General features: G+C 38.4%; 1 protein-coding gene across 2 annotated transcripts in view; it reads left to right on the top strand.

The window, feature by feature from the left end:
• The window catches only part of LOC131060727 (phenylacetaldehyde reductase), a 207,445-nt gene that overhangs the window by 105,277 nt on the left and 75,099 nt on the right, over positions 1-27,069 (top strand). For both annotated transcript variants that reach the window (XM_057994077.2, XM_057994076.2), the window contains exon 4: positions 776-938. In XM_057994077.2, coding sequence (XP_057850060.1) covers positions 776-938 — 163 coding nt within the window. The remainder of the gene's footprint in view (positions 1-775; positions 939-27,069) is intronic.

Here is a 27,069-nt window from a genome sequence, read left to right as displayed (position 1 = left end):
ATTGTGATTTTTGTTTTTGATCTCATGAATATCATAATCCATGAGTTATGTACACCTAAAACACTAGATAATATTTATATATTTAAAAATGATGTTTTGTTCATTTCAAATCAACTTTTGTACTCATTTGATCAATGTTTACTTGTGTATGTCATTAAAGTAGCTTCTAATTGATAAGCTTATTATGTCTTTAAAGTTTATTTATTGATGGGTGTATGGTAAAAGAGTTAATCCTAAAAATTCTTTATTTTTTATGTTTTTACAATTTTCCGAGTCTCAGTGCCGACTCCATGTTCGACTTAACATCAGCTTGCTGAGTCTGAGGCAAGTCCAAGTCTTGTAATAATGCTTCTAGCATCTATGCCAATATTGTCTATTTGCACTTGAGACAAAAATTTGAATAAATTTTTTAATTGGTTTGTTTTGTATTTCCCAAACTTTAAAAAAAATCCCAATTGACCAACAGAAAGTGACTGCATTCTCAGAGTTGCTTTCATTCTTGATGATCTTACCGAATGGTAAACTTTTCAAAGTATTTAATTTAAACTCATTGTTAATTAGGGATAAGTTGGTGATAATAATTATAGACTTATGAGATCACTCTTTTTGCTTTATTTTATTTGCTGAATCTGTTTACTATCACACATGCATTTCTTTTGCTATTTGATGGGGAAATATTCATTTGTTTGGCTAGTTAAACTGGAGTGAATTTGTTTTACACTAATTCAAAAATGCATTAACTGATATGATATCGTTATGATCTGGCTACTATCAGAATTGGTACCAACTATCAAAGACATTGGCAGAAGAAACTGCATGGAAAATGGCAAAGGATAAGGGCATTGATATTGTCACAATAAATCCAGGAATGGTGATTGGCCCTCTCTTGCAGCCTACCCTGAATACAAGTTGTGCTGCAATTTTGCAATTGATGAATGGTAAGAGAATGGAATTATGAACAAATGAATAGAAATAATTTATCACTTTTCAATGCTGCCTGATGATTAGTTTACTGTTTAAATCTTCAATTAGAATGACCATGGACAGAAATGTCTTTTTTTGTTGTTTACGATTAAATATGAATTTTCATTAGTTCTCTCACTGTATCAAGGCCAGTTCTTTAGTTTAATTCTTTCCATTCTTGTGGTTGTTCTACTAGAGTTGAACAATATTTGACACTTAAAATCTCTACTCCATTATAAGGCAGTTGTAGTGAAATTTATTCAACTATAAGATAATGCAACTAAAGAAAATACTTAACAGAGTTTTGCCATCAATTATGTGGAAGTTGAATCTTAGTTACACCTTCAAAAGTGTTGGTAGATGCATTCCAAGGGAAATATGTTTCTTGAATGTTATTTGCTTCATCATATTGTAATGTCCCCTTCCAACTAGTGATCACTCCTGGTGAAGAATAGCCTATTCAGGAGGCTCGTAGGCTGTTTTTGGCAAAATTAGGGTTTCCATCTTTCAGGAGGATTTTGAGTGAGAAGCAATTGGAGTTTGGGACTTCTCGTTGTGGAGTTTTTCTAGGTTTTCAGAGAGCTTCGCAATGGTGATACATGCATCACATTCAGTTGAGGTTTGCATACTTACTATTTTTAGTAAGTAGGGTCAGATTAGCACATTTTTCTAGGTTTTTCAGGAGTTTTCCGATAGTATGACATGCAACTTCATTTGACTATTCTTTAGTGGACTTACTATTTTTAGTAAGTAACAGTTGGTCCCAGTTTGTGCCCTAACGGAGCTGTGAGTCACTATTTTTAGTAAGTATGAATTTTTAGGGTTTCAATTGAGCCAGGCAGCATCGGCTATTTTTGGCAATCTTATGGGATAACTCAGTGACTCAGTTCTATTTCTGGCAGGCAGAGTTGAGTTCAGAATGTAGTTTATCGGACTTAGTCTTCTATCATTTAAAAGACTTAAGTTAATATTTTATGTAGCATCATATTCTATTGTTGAAATAATTGTGTTATTTTGGCAACATATTTGAGAAATATTTAGCCGGAACTTTAGCCTATGGTTAGAGTATTTTGACACCGCTATGGAAAAATAAGGGGGTTGAATTTAAAGATAAATTTATCTTATATTTTGCCTTCACTGGAGTTGGACGCCCACTTTGGGAATAGACTAATGTTTTATGAAAAAATTTCTAAGTGTCATTTTGCTTTTGGCGCCCATACATGAAATGATGTTTCATTTCATTTGGTGATGAATTTGAAGTGAATTTGGTGAGTTTTATTCTATAAATACAGGGTGTGGGGCTTCATTTTGGGCATTTGAGAACATTTTACACTGTTATGTTGTTGGATCGACTCTAGACAATCTTCAAGGGTGAATACTGTTGTCCTCATTTTTGTTTTCAAAAATGATGGACCATTACATTAAAAAATTGTCAAAAAATGAAAATTTTACTCTATGGCATGCTTCCCGATGCAGAATTTCATCTTACCCCTGGACTGGATTAATCCTCAGTCCATCCTTAAACCACGTTTCAAATTTCATCGCATTTTGGGTCCGTTTGCTATGTTTTTCCTTCAATTTCGGTTTTTTTCTCCCTGACTGCAGGTGGGAAATTTTCCTTAAGTTGCAAGTTTTATGTTTTCCTTTGTTTTAGTGTTTGTAGGGAAATTTTAAGTTAATTACAAGTGCACTATATGAAAAATAGAACTTGTAACTTACTTTTTATTTCCCCCTTGTTGCTTTTTGGCTTTTTAAGTTATTGTAGGAACTTTTTGAACATATTACAAGTGAACTTTAAGTTGTAAAGCTAAAATAAAACTTGTAATTCTTTTAAAAAGTTCCACTTAAGTGATTTTAAGTTATGGTAGGGGTTTTTCTCCTCCATTACAAGTTTTAAAGTCACTTTAAGTTGTAAGAGAGATTTTATTTCCCTATTACAAGTTTTATTTTTAAGTTATTTTTGTGACTTGTAAAAAGAATTTTATTTTCACTTTACTAGTCTTTTGTTGAGTTGTTTAAAACTTGTGAAGGGAGTTTTATTTACCTTTTACATGTATTTTAAACTTGTTGTTTGCTTTCACAAACCCGATTTTGCCTTATGCATGAAAAAGTGAACATTTTTAAACTTGCAAATGGGTTTTAAAAACCTGATTTCATGTTCTTTGCAAATTTTAAACTTGTTGCCCTTCCTGAAGAACCCAACCAGCTATAGAAGTTGAATTTGTTGAAGGATTCAAACGATTTTTGTGGAGAAATTCAAGGAGGAAGGCGTTTTTATTTCATTGCTATTTTCGTGCATCTTCAAACTCTTTTTGTGCCATTTGGAAGATGTTTTTGCTGGTTCAAAGGCTTTCCAACAGCAAACACGTGTTCTTAAAAACCCACGATTTACCTCATACAAATGCCACGAATCTTGTCTCTCCTAAATCGTTTTAGTTTGTCTTGCCTAGGCATGGGTGTTGGATGCTTTATTTGACCGATTCTTCATACTTTGGATAGGCGTTTTGCTCCATACAGCATTTTTTCAAAAACGTGGCTAGGGTTTGGAGTTTAGTTTGTTGTCTATTTAAGCGATTCAATCTTTTCTTTCAAGGTTTGCTTCTTGTTCTTGGGAGGAGGTTTTGTTGATCAAGGTATGTTTTCTTCCCTTGTTCTTGTTTTAGTTTGTTTCGGTTTCCTTGATCAAGTTGTATATATGTTAGTTTTGTTTTGCTCTTGTCTAAAATAGGTTTTGTCAAAGATTTTCCCCTTTGTTCCAAGTTTGCAAAGCAATTTGCAAGTTGCATGTCTTTCCCCATTTCCCCTCTTTGCTTGCATTCGGGATTCAAAAACCCGATTGCAAGTGAGATGAAAATAGTTGGTCTACCCCTTTGGTTGAAAAATCTTAACCATCTTTTGTTGAAATTCCAAGTTTCAAAGTTGGAAAAATGCTCATCCTTTCAAAATCGGGTTTTTAAAACTTGATTACAAGTTGAAAGTTCTTCCCATTTTCATAGAGATGATCTTCCCAAAATCTTTTTCATTTTCACTCATCTTGATTCCCATCATATCAAGATCCCTATTCCCACCATTTCATCCACTCATTTCACACCTTCATTCATTTTTTCCATTTAAAGTCTACTTGCAGTCAACCTTCCAGAACCCGAAATTGGTCCAAAATGCACTCAAAAAACACTTGAAAATGAGTCTTAAAGATCCAATTACAAGTGCAAACTTGTGTTTACCCATTACACATATGAAGTTGCATGTTTGTTCTCCACAGTTGCAAGTTAATGCTCTTGTTTTTCCCACACATGTAATGCAGCTTCCAGAACCCGAAATTCACTTTTGAGCCCATTTTTGCATCAATTTATCCCTTCCCTTGTCAGTCCGGTTTGCACACACGGTCTACCAAATCAATGGATTAAGGCATGGGTCTTATTTTGCAAGAAGATTTCAAGATTGGAGGATGATACAAAGAAGAGATGCAACAACAATTCATAGTTGAGAGCATAGAATGCTTTCAAGACAGAGATGGTCATGACATGAAAAGATGAAGGCAGCCCTTTCCCTCCTAAAAAGCCAGTACTACCCCAAGCAAGAAGATAAAGTTGGAGTTTGTTGGCCAAGGACACAAAGATCATTAAGGATGCAAATTCACGTTCCGGTTCAGGATGTCTTTACCAATCCAGAATACTTCAAGTTCTAGCATCCTAAAGCGGCATGAAGATCATCATAGACAAAGGATGATGTAGTTAGAGTCATGTCTTCAAACAGAGAATAATTTCAATTATGCATTTGTAATTTTGTTTTGACAAGTTACATGTAATGTCAAAAATTGTAATCGCAAGTGTCACTTTACTTGCATTTTGTGAAATGTAATTACATGTAAAGCAACTACAAGTTGAGTTCAATTAGGACTGTGGTTGGAATAAGTCATGGTGGTTGAGAGAATTTCTCAAGTTAGTTAGGATCCTCCCACCTTTTTCTCAAGGCTCCTCTCCTATAAATACTTGAGGGGATCTATTGTAATTTACATCTTTTGGCAATGCAACAAAATTCTGCCAGTTTGTATGTGCACTCTAAGACTTTGAGCTTAGATGTAAATCAAATTGCTTTCAATAAAAGAGGCAAGTTGTGTTAAGACTTTGTGCCAATTCAAGTTATTATGTGACGACATTTTCTGGAGTTGATTATGATTTTTTTTTTTGATAAAAATGGATATACCACTGAATTATATTAATATTTTTCTTTTTTTACAAGGTGTCTAGTTCAATGAGCACTGAAGGGAAAGAACCAGTAAGAAAACCCTTCAGTATTGCTCAAAATTCACAAGCCTATCTACCCATTACAAAGGCCCCCTGGGCACATTCCACCAAAACCCTCTCCATATTACACCTTTTCATTAGATACAAAAGAAGCTTCCATAAGAGGCATACAAACATAAACTGCCATTCGAATCATCAGGAAGAACAACATCCACCAAAAAACTGAAAGATCAGCCAAAAAGTTGACCACGAACCACCCTTGCCTATAAAGAACAAGTCTCCAACCCATTGATTAATATGAGACCAAGAACAAGAAGAGAAACCACTACAAGTGAACCGGCCAAGACAAACACTGTAAGCAAACACAGAATAATCCAAATAAGAAGGGGATGTTGTAGACCCGAAGGAACCAAAATGAGGCCAAGCCAAAGAATAGCCCATAGAAGAATCCAAGATAGCAGCAGAAAATCGCATATACCAAACCATCTGCAAATTCCAAGGCCCCGACGACAACCACCATCTTCCAAGCCTTAGCAATAACTTTTGAATGAAACAGATCATCTTATCTTATGAGAAGAACCGCCAAAATAAAAAGAGAAAAACATGGAAAGAGAAAGACCAGAGCCCGTATACAAGCCAAACCAAGTGAGAGATTATAATGAATGCAACCATGGCAAAGCATGATACCACACAGAAAGTGCAGGAACCAACATACCAAAACGTAATTACCAAACCCACTTGCCAAGGGAGTGAACGAAGCACAACCAAACATCATTAGTCAATCAAGCAAGCAGACGGAAAGCTGTGATAAAGATAGCTACCAAAAAATGATTAACCAAAACCACCTCATGAAGAAGCTGCCACAAGCCACCTTACTCAAGCTCATCACAACATAATTACCAAATTGAAACAGCCAACTACAAATCAAGCTAAAGAAATGTCAACTCATAACAGTGAACGAGCAAGGAAACAATGATTGACCAGATAAATCCCAAGCATCAAATCTATGATTAGCCAAATAACCTCAATCTGCCAGACAGATAGCATCACATGGATGAAGCTCAGGCACCCAGCACATTCGAAAAAGCAGAACTTACCAAGAATGTCATCATCAAAGAAAGTTATCATCCACCTTAATGCAATGAGGATAAGGAAGCTTCACACCATGAAAACCAACTTAAGGACATTCAACCTGCAGAACAAAGTGTCTACTGATAATAAAAACCAAGTGTGTGAGGGCATCAAAGCTTGAAAAAGATCAATTAAATCCGACCTGACAAACATGATACAAACCAAACGGATGCAGCTCCAAGACCCTCCTTACTCATTGAGGAAATACTTACCGAGTATGCCACCAACAAAAATGTTGCCATAAGGCCAGACAACACCCTCCCTAATGTAATACATGAAAGAAAATCCACAACCAGCAAGGAGTGTGATGAAAGCCATAGACCGCAAACAATCAAACTTAATAAAGGACACTAATGCAAGAAGAGGGAATATCCCAAGGGGAGACTTCCAGATACTCAACACTTTCAACTACAACCCTGTTAGCAAGATAATCAGCAATACAATTTATTTCCCTATAACAGTGAGATATAGTAAAGGTAGTAAAACACTTCAATTGAGCAAGAATTCGATCTAACAGGTACTGTAAATGCCAGGAAACACATTTCTTATTAGAAACCGATTGAAAGACCAACATTGAATCCCCTTCAATGATAATATCCTTAATGCCCAAAGCGATGGCTAAATCTAGACCAAAAGATAACGCATGAAATTCAGCATAATTGTTAGAACCGACACCAATAAATTTACACACAGCTTTAACAATCTTAGAATTATGATCAAAGAGGACAACTCCAATCCCCGACTTTCCCGGATTACCCTTAGCACCCCCATCAAAATTTAATTTAAATGAGAATTGCGGGGGAGGAGACCATTTAGCAATCCTACGTTTGGAAAGAGAGGATAAGCCTGATGTTATAGCCCCATGAGATGGGATGGCTCAAAGTGATTTCCATTTCCATGTTACCCAATTGTCCCAATGAGAAAAGGAACACAAATGATCCAAGTTTTTATAAATGTAAGAAAGCACCACCTTAGAAATAGAGGATTGAATCCTATCAAGCACATCCCATAATGAAGCTGATTTATGCTTAAAAATCCTAGAGTTCCTCTCAAGCCAGATGTTCCAAATGACAATAGAAGGAGCCACAACCCAAAGAGAAGAATAAAATGAAGATGAATACAACAAAGGCCAAGCCAAGAAATGAGACAATAAATTAGGATCAATGGTAGAAGACCATCCAAGTATACCAAACAACCAGTACCAACAGTCCAAAGCAAACGAGCAATGCAGAAACACATGATCCATGGATTCCATAAAGAAACCACAAAACACACAAGGAAATACCGTAGTAATCCCAAGCCTATCTAATCTCATCCCAATGAGAACTCTATCTTGAACTGCAAGCCAAGCAAAAGAACTAGCTTTAGGAAGACAAGCCGAGTGCCAAACGAGCTGAGAAGGCCAAGGGGAGGAAGAAGAGGAATGAGACAAGGTGTTATACCCCTCCTTTACAAAATAAGAACCTAAAGCACTCTTAGTCCAAACCAAAACATCAACTCGATCTTGAAACACAAGAAATCTTTTCTCAAGCTCCAGTCCAAAAGCAACTCTGAGGTCTTTACTAATGGGCAGAAAATCAATAGTTTTCCATTGAGACACAGGATAAGGACCCGAGGTATCAATGTCACAATATCAGCAACAAAAACACCCCAAAGACCAGAAAGGATATCAGACAAAGGAGACCAGTCCCGAATGGAAGATAAGGCAGCATGACCATTCCAAACTTCATCCCAAAACCGGGACTTCTTCCCATTATGGACTACCCAAGAGAGATGAGGGTGGATAACCGATCTACAACTAACAATATCTCACTTTTTTTTTGTGTGGTGTGTGATTTTTCTAGGAGGTTGTACCATCTTGCTGGCTGTACCCTCCTTGCTGGTCATATTTCTTGGTTTCTGTGTTGCTAGACGTGTTTGGTGTGTTGGTGTGGGCGATTGGTGGTGTGTGTTCAGTGTTCGCTGGCTCCTTGGGCATTGTGCAAGTCTCCAGTGTTCCTGAAGCTTCGTTGGAGTGTTCTTGATTGTGTTTGTTGTGGTTCGTGGTGGCTGTTGTGGAGTTGTAGCAGGCTATTTTCTATAACAGCAAATTGGTATAGTGGTTTCTCCTATCTTGCATTGTACTTCTCTCATAGTTCAGTACTTGTGTTAGCTTGTATCTTCTCATTCTCTTCCATCTTATGTGATGTTTATTGTAAAGCTAAATGGTAGTACCATTAGCTGTTTCAGTTTGCTTTCCTCTATGTAATTCCCACTGCACAAGTGGAAGAGTGTAATGTCCCCTACTTGATCTATTTAAATATACTAAAATTGATAGATTTTCTTCAATAGGTTATTAACAAGTGCTTGTCTATTTTCCTCATTAGCTGATTAATTTCATTATTCATAGTTCTTAATATAGATATCAAACCCTGCTACTACTTCAGTTTTAAGGGAGAAGGGTTTACATATGTTACCAAAGCGCTTAGAGACCAACTACAATAGGTTCCCTCAAAGTTTACAGATCCAAGCCCTTACCTATCTTGGGTCTATACCCTCAAGGCTTATTGGTCGCTGATCGCCACCCTATCTTGGGACTTAACCTATTGCTTGGATTTAGACTGCCCCTCTTTGGAACATCTCAATCCCATCTTCTTAAATACGGAAAGTAATAACATGATTTAGACTATAAGTATATATATTTCTTATGTATTATGAATACGTATATGAAATTAAGTATGACTATCATACATATTGTAGTCCATATTAGTATTACTATTAATTCTGCATAAGAACGTTATTGGGCTTCATATATTTAATATTAAGGATACTTATTAAACACATCCCCATGCATACCACCAAGAACAAGGATGTTACTGCCTGTAACTTAATAACAGTTCTGATCTGATTTGATCCATTGTGCTCTTACTAGATGCTTTTGATTCCTTTCCTTTATATCTCTCAATGTGAGGGAGAGGTCACACCTCTTCATCATGTATGCCCTTTGGCAAGAGACACACCCTTTCACCATTCCCTTTGATAGAGTGCAACTCTTCATTATTTCTGCCCTTTGAAAGGGACACAACCTCTCACAATCAGATCTGCACTTATCATTTAAATCAGATCTGAACTTCTTATTTCTAAATTATTCCCCCTCTCAAATGAGGTTCTCTTCTCCCTTTTATATCTCATTGTTGAGGGAGTCACAACCTTTCCTTTCATTTCTTTTGACTTTTCATTAACTTAATTAATTTTTAATTAATCATATTTAATTATATTTAATTATTTTATTTTATATTTTAATTTAATTTTAAATATTTTAATTTTATTATTATCATTTATTATTGAATTTTATTTCAAGGTGGGGACATTACAAAGAGGATGGCCTAGCCGCCTTCAGTAATTGTAATTTTTGTTTGTAACTGTCCTCCCGCTGAATAAGCGGTTGAGTCGATTGTAATGATGTCCTCTCGCTGAATAAGCCGTGAAATTGATAGTAGTTTTCATTTCTAGTCCTCCCGCTGCATAAGCGGTAGAGTGATTGTTATTTTCAGTGTTTGGTTTGTTCCTGGTAGATTGCTGCCAGGAAGTTTCCAAGTTTCAATCTCCCGTTGAATAAGTGGAAGGGGTTGGCTAGCCGCCCAAATTTGTAATCAATTTCAGTTCTCAAGCATCTAACGATCCCCTCAACACTGTATTCTCTCACCCTCCCAGATTGGGCTCTCGGTGATCAAAAGCTGGAAAGGGTTACTTTCAACAGCATTGAGATTATCTTTTCTAACCTTAACAGGTGCTTGAAGTGTTTGTTGTGTTTAAAAATCAAAAAAATTATTGGGGATATTACAGTGGTATCAGAGCCACACATCCTGCCAGCCTATGTGACAGAAGGGTTCAATGAGTGACAGAGATATCAGATACTACAACCGGGAACAAAGAAGGCAGCAGTATCAGATACCATCAGTGCTAGAAGAGGAAACTTTCTTAGAGGTTTTGAGAAACAGAGATAAGGAAGTTGATTTAGTAGATTCTGTGCATTCAATGGGAGAGAATATTCGGTCATAATGATGCAACTGTGGCTTTGGAGAAAATGGAGAAAAAATTTGATGCAATGATGGACATGATGTTCTAGATGTTAGCCACTTTTAAATAGAATGTTGGACGACATAGTCAAGATTAGAATCAAAATACCAATGGAAATAATGCCATCACTTCCAACAATTCTGGTGGCAATGGGAATGGCAGCAACCATAGTAGTGTTGATGTGTCTTTTATACACAATCAAACACATAATAAAATACCCAAAGGTACCTTATCCTCTCTTGAACAAAGTCCATCTGCCCTCAGCCTAGCTCATAATAGGATCCATTTAATTGTTTGAGTGAGCAATTAAGGCCATTTGAGGATTTTTCTCTTGTACCCTAGGAAGGGTCAAGAGCGAATTTGAGGTATTAGGCTCAATTCATGCTTCACTCCTCATCACTTGCCTTAAACTTGACTTTTCCAACCCTCCTCTTATCATGATCATGTTGATTTGCCTTCAAATCTGCTCGAAATGGGATTCACTCAATGTTCTAAATGAAGAATGAAGTCTCTCAAAGGAGTTCGCTTTAGTACCTTTGGAAGGTACATGACCCTCTAAGAAAATTCGCTTTGGACCCTTTGAGAGATACAGGAGCGAAATTGGTAAATAGGGCCTAGGCATTGATAAAGCTTCCACTTAGCTTGCTTGTTCATGCTATTTTAGCTACAAATCATCTTAGGAGAAGACCTTGAGGGCAATTTAGCTTGAAATTGGAAGGAAAGTACATGTTTTTGAGAAATTCAAAGATCAAGCCAATGAGAACAAGTTGAAGCAAGAATTAAGCTAAGAATAGCTAATTCGCTCCTGTCCCTTGGCAAGGTACAGGAGCGAATTAGCTATTCTTAGCTTAATTCTTGCTTCAACTTGTTCTCATTGTCTTGATCTTTGATTTTCAATTCCTCTCCTATGAAAACATCATCAATTAATCCTCAAAAGGCTCAAAGATAAGAATTCGCTCAAGATCATGGGCAAGGTACAGGGCTCATGGAGAATTCGTTCATGTCCCTCTGAGAGGTACATAAGAGAATTAGCTTCTTTACTAGCTAAATTCACTTATTGCTTTCTTTTCATCATTTTAGCCTTAGATTCCAATTCTTCCATATGAAAACATCATCATTTTGACCCCTAGGAAGGCCTAGAAGAGATTTCGCGTGGGTACCTTTGGAAGGTACATGGCCTCAAAGAAAATTCGCTCTTGTACCTTTGGAAGGGTCAGGAGAGAACTTGTCAAGTTTGCGCAAATTATTTGCTTTTTCATCGCTCAATTTTGAATTCACTTACTTCAAGGGCATGTACACATCAATCCTCTCTCAATCACACCCTAGGAACAAAGATTCTGACCCAAACAAGGAGCAAATAGGTGTTTTAAAAAACTTCATTCCTATACCCTTGGAAGGGTCAGGAGCAAATTTGACCTTTAAGCCTCAAACTCTCAATTTCTTCATGTTCCAAGTGCATTTAACTTCTTCAATTCACTTTCAAGGCATTAACATTCTTTCATTTGCATCATGGGAGCAAGGTTTATGGTCCAAACTAGGTGTAAGGGAGGATCTTAGGGAAATTCACTCCTGTACCTTTGGAAGGGTCAAGAGCAAATTTGACAATATTGCTCAAATTCCCCTCTTCCTCATCAAATCTTCAAGTCTAAATGTGTTTAAATTTGTTTTCAAAAGTGAATTCAAGTTGGTTTTCCTCTAATCCAAGCCTCAAAGTGAGATTTTGTCCAAAATAGGAGCCAAGAGGGAGTCTTGGAAGATTTCGCTCCTGTACCTTAGAGAGGGTCGGGAGCGAATTAGGTGTTTTACTCAAATTCTTTTTTATTTTGTCAAAACTTCAAGTTTAGACTTAGCCACAGGTGCCTCCAAAGGATAAATATGTCCATCCTTTGGCAATTTGAAGCCAACAAACAAAGAACTTAATCAAACTAAGGGGAAAAGAGCTTTAACTCCCTTCACTCTCTCCATGATTGCACTTGATCTTTACTTCATCTTATCAACTCAAACCTCACAGGAGACCCTTGACAACACTTTGGCCTAGCAACTTTACAACTTGACCCATATCCTTGGCTCATCTGGACTCAAACTTTCAAGACTTCCTTTACAAAATATACATTCTTTGACTTTCTAAGGCAAGGTCTTGCTAAAATTCACATCAGGATTCTAGGTATAGAACAATGACTTCCCCATTCTTAGGCCAGACTTGGCCCTAAAAGAAACCCTAAGGACAATTATGAGGCAAGCTTCTCAAAAGAAACCCCAATTTACCTAACCTAGGCCATCACTAACTCACTCAAAACACTTAACAAGCAGAGAAAAGTGAAGCAAAGAGAAAGCAAGACCCAAAAAAGAGAGGGGTCCCCATTTTGATGTGTCAATCAAACATAGAATAAAATACCCAAAGGTACCTTATCCTCTCTTGAACAAAGTTTCCTCAAATGCTGAAAATTTCGCCTAAGGATGAATTGAGGCAACTCCAAGGTTCTAGTATGTAGGTTCTCTACATGTGGATAAGTACCAGTGTTCATTGTGTTTGTTGTTTCACCAAGGGGCCTTACGTACTTTCTATGAAAGCTAGTTTTTGCAACTACTTAACCAATGAGGAACAAGATTTTCCTAATACTAACCGATGTTTCAAAAAAAGACAAAAGATAAGGGATTAGAGAGGACTATGCTAAAATAAGCCTATGAATGATTAAATGGAGGGCAATCTTAGTGAAACTCTACCAATCTCAGTATTGCCATAGAATAACAACTCTACTGGAATCGGTGGGATCTTCTAAGGGAATTCAAAGATTTTCAAATCATTCATGAACATAGATACCATCAACAGGGTACATATCAACACTCATTTAGTGATTGAACTCTAAACAATTTCAATATCTCCAGTTGACCACACAGGGCGCACTTACAATCAGTAAGAGGCTAGTGGTTTCAAGCACAACATTTATCACTCAATCTAACTCTAACATCTAAATACTATCTTCAATAAAAGTGATTCAAGAAGATAAACAACCATGTAAGAAGCCACAAAGATTGCAATAAAACACCATAACTTCAATGTTTCATTAATCTCATAGCAAAATGTAACAACAATTGCTCAACTTTCTCTCTTCACCAAATTTGTACTCTATGAATAATTACTACTTCTCTTATGCTAATAACCTTCTTAACCTTACAAATGAAATGAGTGAGGGCTTATATAGCATTCTCAAATACAATGAATGGCCCAGATTTAAAGAAGATCAAGGGCTAAGATTTTGACAACTAAACCCTAATTAGGGTTTGCTACAAAAATAACCTTATTTAGATAAGCATTATCATAACATAGCCAATAGAAATTGGCATGAATAACGAGGAAGCATCCTCCAATAGGGATTGAATTGCCACTTCATTTCATAACAACTTTTCATCTAGAATTTTGTTCCCTTTTCCTTGCTCTTTCTTGGCATATTCGATGAATCTGGACGTAATCCCTTCAATTTCTGCAATGGGAATTTCAGGCAGGTTCTTCATTCGTTCCTCCAAGTGAAGGACTTCATCAAAGGCCGCAAGAAGAGTCATCTCCCATCTGTGCTCCGACTCTTTTGTTCTCTCAATCAGGAACATAGTAGTATACATCTGATCTCGCTACTTTTCTGTAGTCATGTTGTCCTCTCTAAAAAAGATGACCTTGATCCTGTCCTCCAACTCTTGTATATCCACATTTGTTTCAATCTCTATCCTCCTATCAATGATTGCGCATAGCACATCAAACACCTTATCTTGAATAGGATGAAGTGTCCTCAACTTGGCTGCACCTACTATTGATGTCCTTGAACAGAACCTCCTTCATTTGGAGCAAAGTTGACCATTGTAGGAAATTATGAGTTCCACCATCAACTATCCTTTCTTGTGCTAAGACCTGTCTCGATGTCTTCCTTACTATTTGCAACACTGGGATGGAAATATTTCTAGTGTGAGTGAATGCATCGACAGTTACCACTAGATTATGAATGATCTCAAGGACTTGGATGGCCCTATGGATTGTTTTCATCATTCTTCCGACAAATTCCTTGGCTACCATGTAGGATCTATCAATCCATGTATCCATGAGTTGGGCTGAGTTCTTCATCTTTTCTACCTGATTTATTGACTCAAGAGGGAGTGCCTGCAAGGGTGCGACTACTAGATCCTATCGCCCTAATGGCTCATTAAGCTGGCTAAAATAATTCCTCCAAGCATTAATCTCCCTTTCCAACCTTTTTTTCTTTTCCATCTCTTCTTTTAGCTTATCATTAACTACCCTCACTGAATCAATTGCATCTTCCATGGCTTGCTCGAAGGTAAGTTGACCAAGATCAAATGTCTCCAAATCATATTCTTATGCTATGATCTCATCATCATACTTGTCCACCGTTGGTGTAGCTATCTGTATCTTCCGGGAGCTTGTATCATCTCTTATCACCTTGGATATCTTTGTATCTTTCTTATTTTCAATCCCCTCTTGAGACTTGCTAAGAAGACTTTCCAAATCGAATACTTGCTCCTCTTCTTCAACTACAACTTCCCTTGTAAGCCTCTCTCTAAGCCAATCTAGAATGGAAGATTTTCCTTCTTTTACTTGCATTTCCTCAGGCAATGGCCGCTCGCCTCTAAAAGGAGATGTCGCTTCGTCATCATTTCTTTCTTCTTGCTATTCATTATCACAAACTTGGAGAGGAAAAGAATGACTTGATGATTGCTGAGGTGTCTTCCTTTAGTCCTGTCTATCATCCTGCACTGTGGACTCCATGGATTCATCTATCTCATATACCTTTTCCCTTTGATCCTCTCCTTGACCTGTCTCCTTTTCATGTCTAGAAGAAGCACTAGGGGGATGATCAGGATTCACCTTTTGTTTCTTCTTGGACGATTCTCTCTTTTCAGGTCCTTCTTTTCTCTTCGATCCCTTGGAATGAGAAGTGTTCTGACTTGCACTTTCCTTTCCTTCCGTTCTTGTTTCCTAGATGAATGTCATAGCTATGCCTCGTTCTTTCAAAATTTGATGCTGGACATCCACACATCTGCGAGTACAACTCAAAATTGGATCCATCAATGCTCTCAAGTCAGTGACCTCTTGTTCATCCCAATCGATCTTCACTTCCTTGTCTTCCTTTTCATTGGAAGATTGAAGATATCTGCCATTGTATTGTGCTTGATCTGCCACTCTATAAACTTTGCATCTCCCGATAAGATCCAAGGGCAATCGAGAGTGCATCCTCTTCTTTATTTCCAAATCATCTTGAGCATTTATCCAAAAATCCTCTACTTGGGACACATGCTTGTATTTCTTCCTGACTGTTTCTTCCACATGACCACTAGGATCAAAATTATCTCTCGAAGCAAAAGATGTGAATGAGTAGAGAGATAGCTCCTTTTCTGCATCTTTAGCTGCTTGAGAGCTAGGACAAACTTCAATTGAATTTCCAAGCGAAATGGATATAGGGATACCATTCCCATGCTTGTCCCTCAATGCCTTAGCACATGCTACCAACTGTCTAGTCACCTCAACTAATATTATCTTGTCCATGGGATATCTTGGCAACATATAGGGAGATGAAGGAAATCCCTGAATTCTGATGTAGGTGAATTTAGGAAATTGAATGAACTACGCACCATGTTTCTTTACAAGTTCTTGCACATCTGGAGATAGTCGCTGGTAAATTCTTCCTTGTAGGATCCGAGTGATATGCATAGTGAAAACATCATTGACAAATCTTAAGTGTCTCTTAGGTGGATGATGTAATTGGGCATAGGAATCACATACTCTTATCTCTCCGGGCCCTCTCCCAACTATGCCTCTATGAGTTAGTCCTGCATACTCATAGCATCTGGCTAAAGAATATATAACATATGAGCTCATGTGGAATGATTTAGTAGGGGCTAACCTTCTCAACTGCACGTCTAGGTTGTTACTGATAATTCTGGCCTAGTTGATCATCCCTTTCCCTTGTATGATCACTTGTATAAAGAAGAACATCCACTTGTCGAAAAAAAAGACCTGAGGGGCACCTACAACTCGATTAAGCAAGGTTATCAAATCTCTAAATTCTTTTTGGAAATCAATTCTGTGAGGTACATTGGGTATCTTATTCAGGTGAGGTCTACTTTTGAGCAACCAATTCTTATTGACGAAACTCAGACAAGTATCAGGATCATCTTCGTAGATGGACTTGGCTCCTTCTAGGCTCTTGTAGATCATATCTCTTTGCTCTGGAAGGTGAAAGGCTTCACTTATAGCTCCCTCTGAGAGATGAGCGAGAACACTCCCATCCTTGGCCACAATTGCCCTTGAATGCGAATCTTAGTGCTTGGCACATTCAATCATTAGCTCATGACACCTGATTGCGGGAGGGAAACCTGCCACTTTGATGATTCCACTCTCAATTATCCTTTTGGCTATGGGCGATGGCTTGCCGATATAGGGTTCTTCACGAAACTTCTTCACATTGAAGTTTCCTAGGTTGGTGTCTCCGACATTGCTCCACTTGGATGTGATCCTCGTCTCCAAGTCTTCACTCTTTTGATCTTCTTTGATTAGGTCTTGTCGAGTAGTGGATCCACTCGCCTTAGGGGCCGCCATTTATCACCTATATAGATACCTTAAGTTAGGGTTTTAAAGGGATAGGTCACAAGGATGATTAATTCAAGACCTAAAATAGCAACTATGCCTATATTATGAACTTCAATTTGAAAATCAAAAGAATAAACTTTAAAGTTATAAATTTTCAAATTGACTTTACATATGAATCAAGTTAAATCATGAATACCTAACTTCACAAAAATAATTGATATTGAACTAAATCAGATCTTCATTAAAACTCCTTCAAATAAATCAGATTGCACATACCTTAACCTTAATTTTGGTAAGTTGCTGTTGAATTCACCTCCTTTCCAAGTGATACTTTCACAAGATAGCTTCCTTAAATGATTCAGACCTACACCTTAAATATGTTAGAGCCTTTTTAGAAGGGTAGGTATTCTCTAAATTCACCCTCTTAATTGATCAATTATATCCATTATTCCTTGAATTCGCACTTTGGAGAATTAGATCTAGGTTTGAAGATTGATAGATTCACCTTGACCTGCCTTCTTAAGCCTTGAAATTTGCCTATAAATCAGTTGCTGTAGTCTGCCTTTTGAACCAGGTCTATGCTTGGGACATGCCGAATTTATCTAACAAAGAATCTTCCTTGAGAATTCACTTCTTGATTGCTGAAGAAATTCGCTCTTAAATCTGCTCCTTAAATTCGCCTTTTAGGAAGAATGTGTTTTGAAACGAATGATGAATAACCAAGAAACAAAACTCCTTTAAATAGGCGCCTTCACTTCTTCTAAAAGCCGACTTTGCTTTGGATAAATAAATTTAATTGCATTTCCCTTAAACTGGCCGACTTTCACATTGTAAGTTCAAATTAGTCTTTGGTGCCAAAAGGTGAAATTGGTTTTGTTAATGCTCATAGGCCGACTTGCTTGCTTTTAGTCTTCTTCTCTCCAGCCGACCTCCCAATGCAAAGCACTTGCTCTTCACCTAATTTCGCTCTTGTACCTTCAAGAGGTACATGTCCTTGATCACAAGGTCGCTCCTGTACCTTAGGAAGGGTCAAGAGCGAACTAGGCAATTTCACTTAATTCTTTCATCATCACTCATTCTCCAAGGCTTTAGACTTCATAATTGTGTTCCCTCTAGGCATGGACAAGTCAATTGCTCCCACAAATTGCTTAGGAATAAGCTCGCCCACTCACTAAGATAAGATTCAAGGCTTCTTAATAATTTCGCTCATGTACCTTAGAGAGGGTCACGAGCGAATTTCATCCTCAAGGCTCAATTCATACTTTATTTCACTCAACTTTATTCTTGTCTTTTCCAACCCTTCTCTTATCAAGGTCATGTTAATTTGCCCTCAAATCTACTCCAAGCGGGATCCATTCAATGTTTTAAATGAAGAATGAAGTTTCTCGAAGGAGTTCGCTTTGGTACCCTTGGAAGGACATGACCTATTGAAAAAATTTCGCTCTAGACCCTTTGGAAGGGTCAGGAGTGAATTTGGCATTTTGCTCAATTCTTCATTTAGAAATACTTTCCTCATCAAAATCAAGTCTTTTTCCTTTAAAAATACTTAGGAATGGGTTGGTTCAAAGGTTTGAGCAAGGTACAAGGTTTCTTGAAGAAGTTCGCTCTGGACCCTTTGGAAGGGTCAAGAGCGAATTTGCTCCTTTAGGCTCAATTCACACTTCTTTTCTCATAACTTTGTCTTAGACTTGAACTTTGATCCTTTTCTTTCCATACTCAAGCCAATTTCTTCTCACTATTGCTCAAAATGACAACCATTCAATGACTTTGGTGAAGAATTAGGTCTTTCTAAGGATTTTTCTTTGGACCCTTTGGAAGGGTCAGGAGCTTAGGTGAAATTCGCTCTGGACCCTTTGAGAGGGTTAGGAACAAAATTTGCTCCTTCAAACTCAAATCCTTCACTTTCTCATCTTTTTTCTTTACTTCAATTGTTTCCAAGGCATGATAACGTCCTAGTTGAGGTTCCAAGGCATGATAACATCCTAGTTGAGGTTCCAAGGCATGAAATTAGTCCATTTTTTAAGCGAAAGGGAGGGTCTTAGGAAAATTCGCTCTAGACCCTTTGAAAGGGTTAAGAGCGAAATTTGTCATTTAGTCTCAAATTCATCGTTTCCTTTGCTTCAATTCACTTCTCAAGGCAAGTATACATCAACCCTCTTTCAACCATGCCATGGGACACAAATTTTTGACCTAAACAAGGAGCACATAGGTGTTTAGGAAAATTCGCTCTGGATCCTTTGGAAGGGTTAGGAGCTTAGGTGAAATTCGCTTTGGACCCTTTGAGAGGGTTAGGAGCGAAATTTGCTTCTTGGATCAAATTTCTCTCATTTTGGTCTTCAAGTTTGTTTCCGTTTATTTATAAGGCATGGATAGATCATTCTTCATTCAATTGAGGCCTGGAAGCAAGGGTTATAGTCCAAGTTAGGACCAAGAGAGGTTCTTGGGAGAATTCGCTCTGGACCCTTTGGAAGGGTCAGGAGCGAAATTCTTCTTTAAGCTCAAATTCTTATGTTTCCAAGGATAAGTTTGCTCAAAGGTACCCTCCAAGGGTGGATTCAAGCTAATTTCTTTCCAATTCATGCCTTTCTAGAATGAGATTTCATCCAAATTAGGAGTGTGAAGAGAGTTTAGGAGGAATTCAATCGTGTACCTTTGGAAGGGTCAGGAGCGAATTTAACATTTAAGTCCAAATTCTTAACTCTCAAATTTTCAAATCTCTCTCTCACAATTACATTCCTCCAAAGGGATAGGCAAGTGTATTAGCACCAAACAAGGTCTTGAAGCGTAAGAATCCATCATAAATGAGGGTGTGAGATTTTGACAAGATCTAGAGGCAATGGAAAGCACAAGTAAGAGAGACAAAATATATGATAGGAATAAACTATATTCTATCAAGATGCAAAATATGATCAACTGGATCATTATAAGATGTTCAATGAATGCTCGTTATTGTCCGTACAAACAAAGTAGATGAGCTTGCTTATATAGGCAAGGCTTATGGATATGTGAGAACACAAACATGACATGTGGCTCAATAAGAAACAAGGGTAGGTAGGAAATAGGTGTGGGTAGGTAGGAGAAACAATATAATATTCCACATGAGGTGGAATGTAACAACAAGATAAGATCAACACCATAAAAGGTGGAAATTCTCCTACACACACTATCCCAATGTGGCACAAACACCCAAGTGTCTCATACCCAAACTACTATGAAATGCATTTCCTAAGTAAACTTAAGTAAGGTGTAATAATATCCAAGAGGAATAATTGTTTACACCAACACCCCCCCTAAGTACATCTTAGGGGAATGCACTAAAGTCTACAATGCAACTAAGCAATGCAAGATGGGTCCCGGCTGCGAGGCCATGTTAGCTACCCATGAACAAATGCAAATGCAATCTCCCATAAACGGAGAAAGAGAGAAAAACACAATGGAAAAAAACTCCCCCACAAAAAAGAGATGAAAGCACACAATGCTCTCAATGAGGAATGAGAAGAACAAAAAATATGTCCCCCCATAAGAGAGAAGAAAAGACCATGAAGCCCTCCCTCAATGTCGAATCTCCTGCAAAGATGGTAAATGATGATGACCAAAATATCTCCCCATAAGGAAGAAAGAGAGCCAATGTTGCACCAATAATGTCATAGTATGACAAAACCAGTTACCAATGTCGATGACGACGAATCACTCGCTGCAACTAAAATGAAGATCAGGCATGGAGACAACCTGCTTTGAGCATCATCTGGATATTTGTAAATGGCAGAAATACTGGTACAATCCAAGTCTCACGGGAGCCATGCACAAATGTGTACAATCTAAGTCTCAACTGGAGCCATGCACCAAGTCTCACAAGATATTCCTAATCTACGTGTACAAGAGGATTACATCAAATAGTCAACAATGACAAGATACAAAGAGGTGTGGCACTTTATGATAGTGCGAGTACAACATTGCTCAAGAAAGGGCATACATCATGATAAAATATTCAAATGTGGAAACATGAAAATGATGCCACCAACAAAGAAGCCTTGTAGAATATTGCAGATGAAAATGCCTCCGAATGGAATTTCACGAAGAGATATAAATGAACAACTGACCCCGCATAAAAAGATCATGTTGGCACTTGCAAATAATGGCAAAGTGGACTTCTAATTTCAATGATTACAACTTCTCAAAATGAGATATAAGAGACTTCAACAAATACTGCTAGTGATCTAAACTGAAATCCAAGCAAAATACAAGTACCAAATAGGCCAAAAAATGACCAAATACTGAAAGTACAATTTCTACTCAAAATCATTGCAAACTAATGGCAGATTATGAAAGTAGACAAAAAATTATGCACTCTAAAAAAAAAGGCACCTGAAAAGGAGTCCATATGAGTCCAAATAAAGCCTCCAAAGTTGTAAAAATTGGGATTTCATGATTTCAGTAAAACCTGTATCCGAAAATCAAAACAATCTTGCACCACTGTACAGATCACGAAATTATACCCCAAAACAAAAAAAAATTCTCAAAAAAAGGAGTCTGGATGAGTGAGATATCACTATTTGAAAATTGTCTTCAAAATTATAATTTTCGGAAAATTTTTGTCGTAGCTTCAAACTTCAAATGCCTCTCGATTTGGCCTCTGAAGTCCGATTTGGATGAAACAAAAAGCAAAACTGACTTTCTTGGACCTCCTCAATCCAATGGTGACCTCAGATTGGATCCATCAAGCTTCAATAATAACCTGCAATAGAAAGCTCCAAAATGCAAACCCCAAATTTATCTCAATTGGCAAACCAATGACACTCCAATGGCTCTGATACCATGTGAGATTTTGCCAAGATCTAGAGGAAATGGAAAGCACAAATAAGAGAGACAAAATATATGATAGGAATAAACTATATTCTATCAAGATGCAAAATATGATCAACTGGATCATTACAAGATGTTCAATGAATGTCCGTACAAACAAAGTAGATGAGCCTGTTTATATAGACAAGGCTTATAGATATGTGAGAACACAAACATGACATGTGGCTCAATAAGAAATAAGGGTAGGTAGGAAATAGGTGTGGTTAGGTAGGAGAAACAATATAATATTCCACATGAAGTGGAATGTAACAATAAGATAAGATCAACACCATAAAAGGTGGAAATTCTCCAACACACAATATCGCAATGTGGCACAAACACCCAAGTGTCTCATACCCAAACTACTATGAAATGCATTTCCTAAGTAAATTTAAGTAAGGTGTAATAATATCCAAGATGAATAATTATTTACACAAATAGAGGGTAATGATCTTTTTCTTAAGAGATTTGCTCATGTACCTTTGGAAGGGTCAGGAGCGATTTTGACAGTCTTTCAATCAACTTGCCCTTGCTAGCCTTCATCGTTGGTGCCTACACTTCGATTATTTGCTTCATCATATCAACTTAGACTCCACAGAAGACAAAACTCTAGCCTAACAACTTACAACTTGACCCACACCCCTAACTCATTTGGACTCAAACTCTCAAGACCTCCTTTACAAAATATACATTCTTCAACTCTCTAAGGCAAGGCCTTGCTAAAACTCACATCAGGATTCTAGGCATAGAACTATGACTTCCCATTTTAGGCCAGACTCGGCCCTAAAAGGAACCCTAGGCAAGCTCTACGGAGGAAACCCTAACTTACCTAACCTAGGCCAGACTCTAACTCACTCAAAACACTTAACAAGCATAGAAAAGCAAAGCAAAGAGAAAGCAAGACCCAAAAAAGAGAGGGGTCCCCATTTTGATGGGGCGATGTGTGAGATGGTCACAACAAGTAGCAACCATGGTGGAATACCTGTTGGATCAGTGTCAAGGCCTTTGCAACCAGTTTTCCTTCCAAGGGAAACACCACCTCCCGAAGTCGAAGTCCCGGTGGCTGATGATAGCTGGGCTAGTTTCATGGAGTATGTATCACTTCCCCAAGAGATCTGAAATGTCTTGTCTCTTGACCAATTCATGAATCAGAAGAAGAGGAGGGAAGGAAGATATGATAATCGATACTCCACTCCAAGAGACTATCAGCAAGCTCTTGGGAAGGTTACTGTAGCACATTTTGATGGAAGCAGTAAGAGTACAACTAGAGCGTGGGTGCAGAAGTAGGACAATTATTTGTCCTTGAGGCCTATGCCCGAAGAAGAAGCCATCAAATTCGCCACCTTGCACTTGGATGGTGTTGCTCACGAATGGTGGTACCATGGGTTGGTCACCCTTGGTCATAACTTGATAACTACCTATGCTGAATTCACAAACAAGTTGATTGAGAGGTTCGATTCTAAGGATCCGGAGGTCAAGTTCAGAGAGCTTGCTCAACTCAAATAGCAAGGTTCCTTGGATAATTACATAACTGAATTCCAAAATCTCTCAATTATGGTCAGCAGCATTTCAGAGAAGATGCTAGTCGTTCTTTTCATAGAAGGTCTTGAAGAGATGGGTAAAAGCATTTGATCTGCCTACCTTAGCTGAAGCCATCAAGAAATCAAGAAGTATGGAGTTGGCTGCCCCTAGGTCAAAATTTCAGTCCAAGCCTTCTTCATTTCGGAAGGACAAGAAGAAATTTTCCAATCAACATAAAAGTTTCCTTCCTAGATGGACGATGAGCTCCGTCAAGAGCTCCCAAGGAAGAATCTTTGCTACTCTTGCAAAGAACCATGGGCCTCAGGACATAAATGTCTTGGGAAGGGCAATTTACATCAAAGATTCTGAAATTTCAGAACAACAGATTGAAAATGAGGACATTGAGTATGAAGAGGTTCTAGAAGGGCTTGAAAGTGAGCCAGAAGATAGAAGAGTGGTTGCTCAACTCTCGAGCATTGACAAAAATGAGTCCTTTAGAGTTCAGGGAGCGATGGGAGAACATCGTGTCATTTCTCTCATTGACACAGGAGAGATTCACAATTTCATTGATGAGAGAATTGTTGCAAAGATAGGGTTAGTGGCTGAGGAAGTAGAAGGCTTTAAAGTCATAGCAGTTGATGGCTCCACTATATCATGCAACCGAATGGTTTCCAACATGTCTCTGAAGTTGGGAAATCATGAAATTAGAGATGACTTCTTTGTGGTTAGCATTGGACAGACTGATGTTGCAGTCCTTGGGATTCAGTGGCTAAGATCTCTTGGTGAGATCACATTAAATCTGCAAACCATGGAGCTGAAATTCATGTCAGATGGGAAGAAGGTGGTATTGAGAGGAATGTCCAATGGTGGTCTTAGAGTTGTTTCATTGAAGAAGATGGAGAGGCTTATCTGCCATAACCAAGTGGAGTGGGCAGCAAAGTGTTTGATAATGTCGTCAAGTCCACTTGAAGACAAGGGAAGCTACTCTGCAGACATTCAAGCACTAATCACAAGTAAGAGTACGGTCTTTGGGAAACCACCTCTTGGTAGATCTCCTGAGTGTATGATCATGCCATCTAATTCACCCGAAGAGAAAAGAAGTTATCCTGATGACATTCAAGCTTTGCTTACAAAATGGAGTAGGGTGTTTGAGAATCCACCTCCTGGTAGACCGCCTGATTGTGGTACTGAACACATCATTGAGTTAGAAGAAGGCACTAAGCCTGTCATGAATACTCCTTATCGATACCCCAAGAAGCAGAAGGATGCGATTGAGAAAGCCATTAAGGAGGTGCTGGACATAGGTTACATTAGGCCAAGCAAGAGCCCTATTGCTTTGGCTGTTGTATTGGTGGAAAAGAAGGATGGGACCATGCCTATGTGCGTGGATTACCGAGCACTAAATCAGAAAACCATCAAGAATCGGTACCCTATTCCGAGGATTGATGAGCTCATTGACGAGCTACATGGTGCACTGTTCTTCTCAAAGATAGATCTCAGATCGGGCTACCACCAAATCAGGATGAGAGCATTAGATGTTGAGAAGACCGCATTCAGATGCCACTTTGGGTATTTCAAATTCCTAGTCATGCCTTTTGGCTTGACTAACGCTCCTGCCACATTCCAGTCTTGCATGAACAAGATCTTCCGGAAGTAGTTGAAGAAGTTTGTGCTCATATTTGTTGATGACATCCTCATTTTCAGCAAGTCTTGGAAGGAGCACTTGCAACACTTGGATGAAGTGCTCAGTAAATTGGAGTTTGAATCCCTATTTGCTAAGAAGTCCAAATGTGAATTTGGAATGAGAGAGCTGCTCTATCTTGGTCACATCATCAGTGCAGAAGGCGTGTAGGTGGATCTTGGAAAGATTAGAGCTATCATTGATTGGCCACCACCTTAGAACATAACACACTTGAAGGGATTCTTGGGTCTATGTGGTTTTTACAGAAGGTTTGTGAAGGGATACTCTCAGTTGGCTGCCCCCCTCACTTATCTCACTAGGAAAGAAGCTTTTGAGTGGTCAGAGAAGGCACAAACAGTGTTTGATCGGTTCAAGGAGATTATGAGCTCGTGCTCTGTTTTGGCCTTACCAGATTTCACCAAGCCTTTCGAACTACAGTGTGACGCATCAAGAGAAGGTGTTGGTGCACTACTTATGCAAGACAAGCATCGTATTGCTTTTGAAAGTAGAAAATTGAGAGAAGAAGAAAGATTATATTCCATATATGATAAAGAGATGCTTGCCATAATGCATGCTCTTGCGAAGTTTAGGCAGTACCTTGTGGGGAGTAAGTTTGTTGTTAAGACCGATCGCAACAGTCTTAAGCACTCCATGCATTAGAGGGACTTGAATGAGAGACAACAGAAATGGGTGAGTAAGCTACAAGCTTACGACTTTGACATTGAGTATGTCAAAGGGAGGAAATACATTGTGGTTGATGCTCTACCTAGAAGACCCCACTTGAGCTCTTTATGTGAGCTTACGATAGACTGGAGAGAGTTGTTGCTTGCTGATTATGCCAAAAATCAATTTGCAACCAGCATTGTTGAGGGTACTTTTCATCACAAAGTGGTTGAGGGGCTAATCTTATACAAGGGAAGGATCTTTATTGTGGCTGAATCTAAGCTTAAGGAGAAGATTTTGCAGACCTTCCATGACATTCCCCTTGCTGGTCATCAAGGTTATTTCAAGACTTATAGGCAGATCCGAGAAAGGTTTTCTTGGAAGGGGTTGAAAAATGATGTCTTGAGATACATTAAGGAGTGTCATACATGTCAGATGAACAAAAATGAGAACACTTTACCAACTGGTTTGTTGCAACCTTTGCCCATTCCCAGTCAAAAATGGGAAAGTATATCCATGGACGTCATCACTGGGTTGCCACGAGCTCAGGGGAAGGAATGTGTATATGTTGTGGTGGATAGATTGACTAAGTTTGCTTACTTTTTGCCATCACCAACTCATTTACAGCAGCACAAGTTGCTGATGTGTTCTTTCGGGAGGTGTTCAGGTTACATGGATTGCCGAAGAACATTTTAAGTGATAGGGATAGCAAGTTCCTCAACACTTTTTGGCAGGAAGTCTTCAGATTATGTGGTACTGTGCTCACCCCAAGCACAAGTTATCACCCTCAGACTGATGGGCAAACTAAGATAGTGAATAAGTGGTTGGAAGGCTATCTCAAAAACTATGTTTCAGAGCAACATAATGCATGGGTGAAATGGCTTCACCTAGGAGAGTATTTTTACAACTCTTCATATCACATGTCCATCAGAATGTCACCATTCATGGCATTATATGGTTATGAAGCTCCTAGCTTCACTGATTTGACATTTGGTGATAGCAGAACCCCTCAGGTGAAGGATATGATGCAACAGAGTCAGGACATTTTGAGGTCTTTCAGGGATAATCTTCAGCATGCACAAAATCAGCAGAAGTTGTATGCTGGTCAACAGCGGATTGAGCGCACCTTTGAGGTGGGCGACATGGTTTACTTGAGGCTCCAACCTTACAAACAATCTTCTCTCAAGAAGAGTGGAGCTGAGAAATTGAAGCCACGTTTCTACGGACCTTTCAGAGTCATCGGGAGGATTGGGGAAGTGGCGTACGAGTTGGAACTTCTAGCGAGCAACAGGATTCACAATGTATTTCATGTGTCTTGCCTTAAGAAGGCTCTTGGATATAATGTAGTAGCTTCAGCAGAGTTGCCTCCA

This window comes from Cryptomeria japonica, chromosome 10 (genome assembly GCF_030272615.1).
Source record: "Cryptomeria japonica chromosome 10, Sugi_1.0, whole genome shotgun sequence".
NCBI classification, from domain to species: domain Eukaryota; kingdom Viridiplantae; phylum Streptophyta; class Pinopsida; order Cupressales; family Cupressaceae; genus Cryptomeria; species Cryptomeria japonica.
The sequence above is the reverse complement of the archived record's forward strand: the minus strand, read 5'-3'. Positions and strand labels throughout refer to the sequence as shown.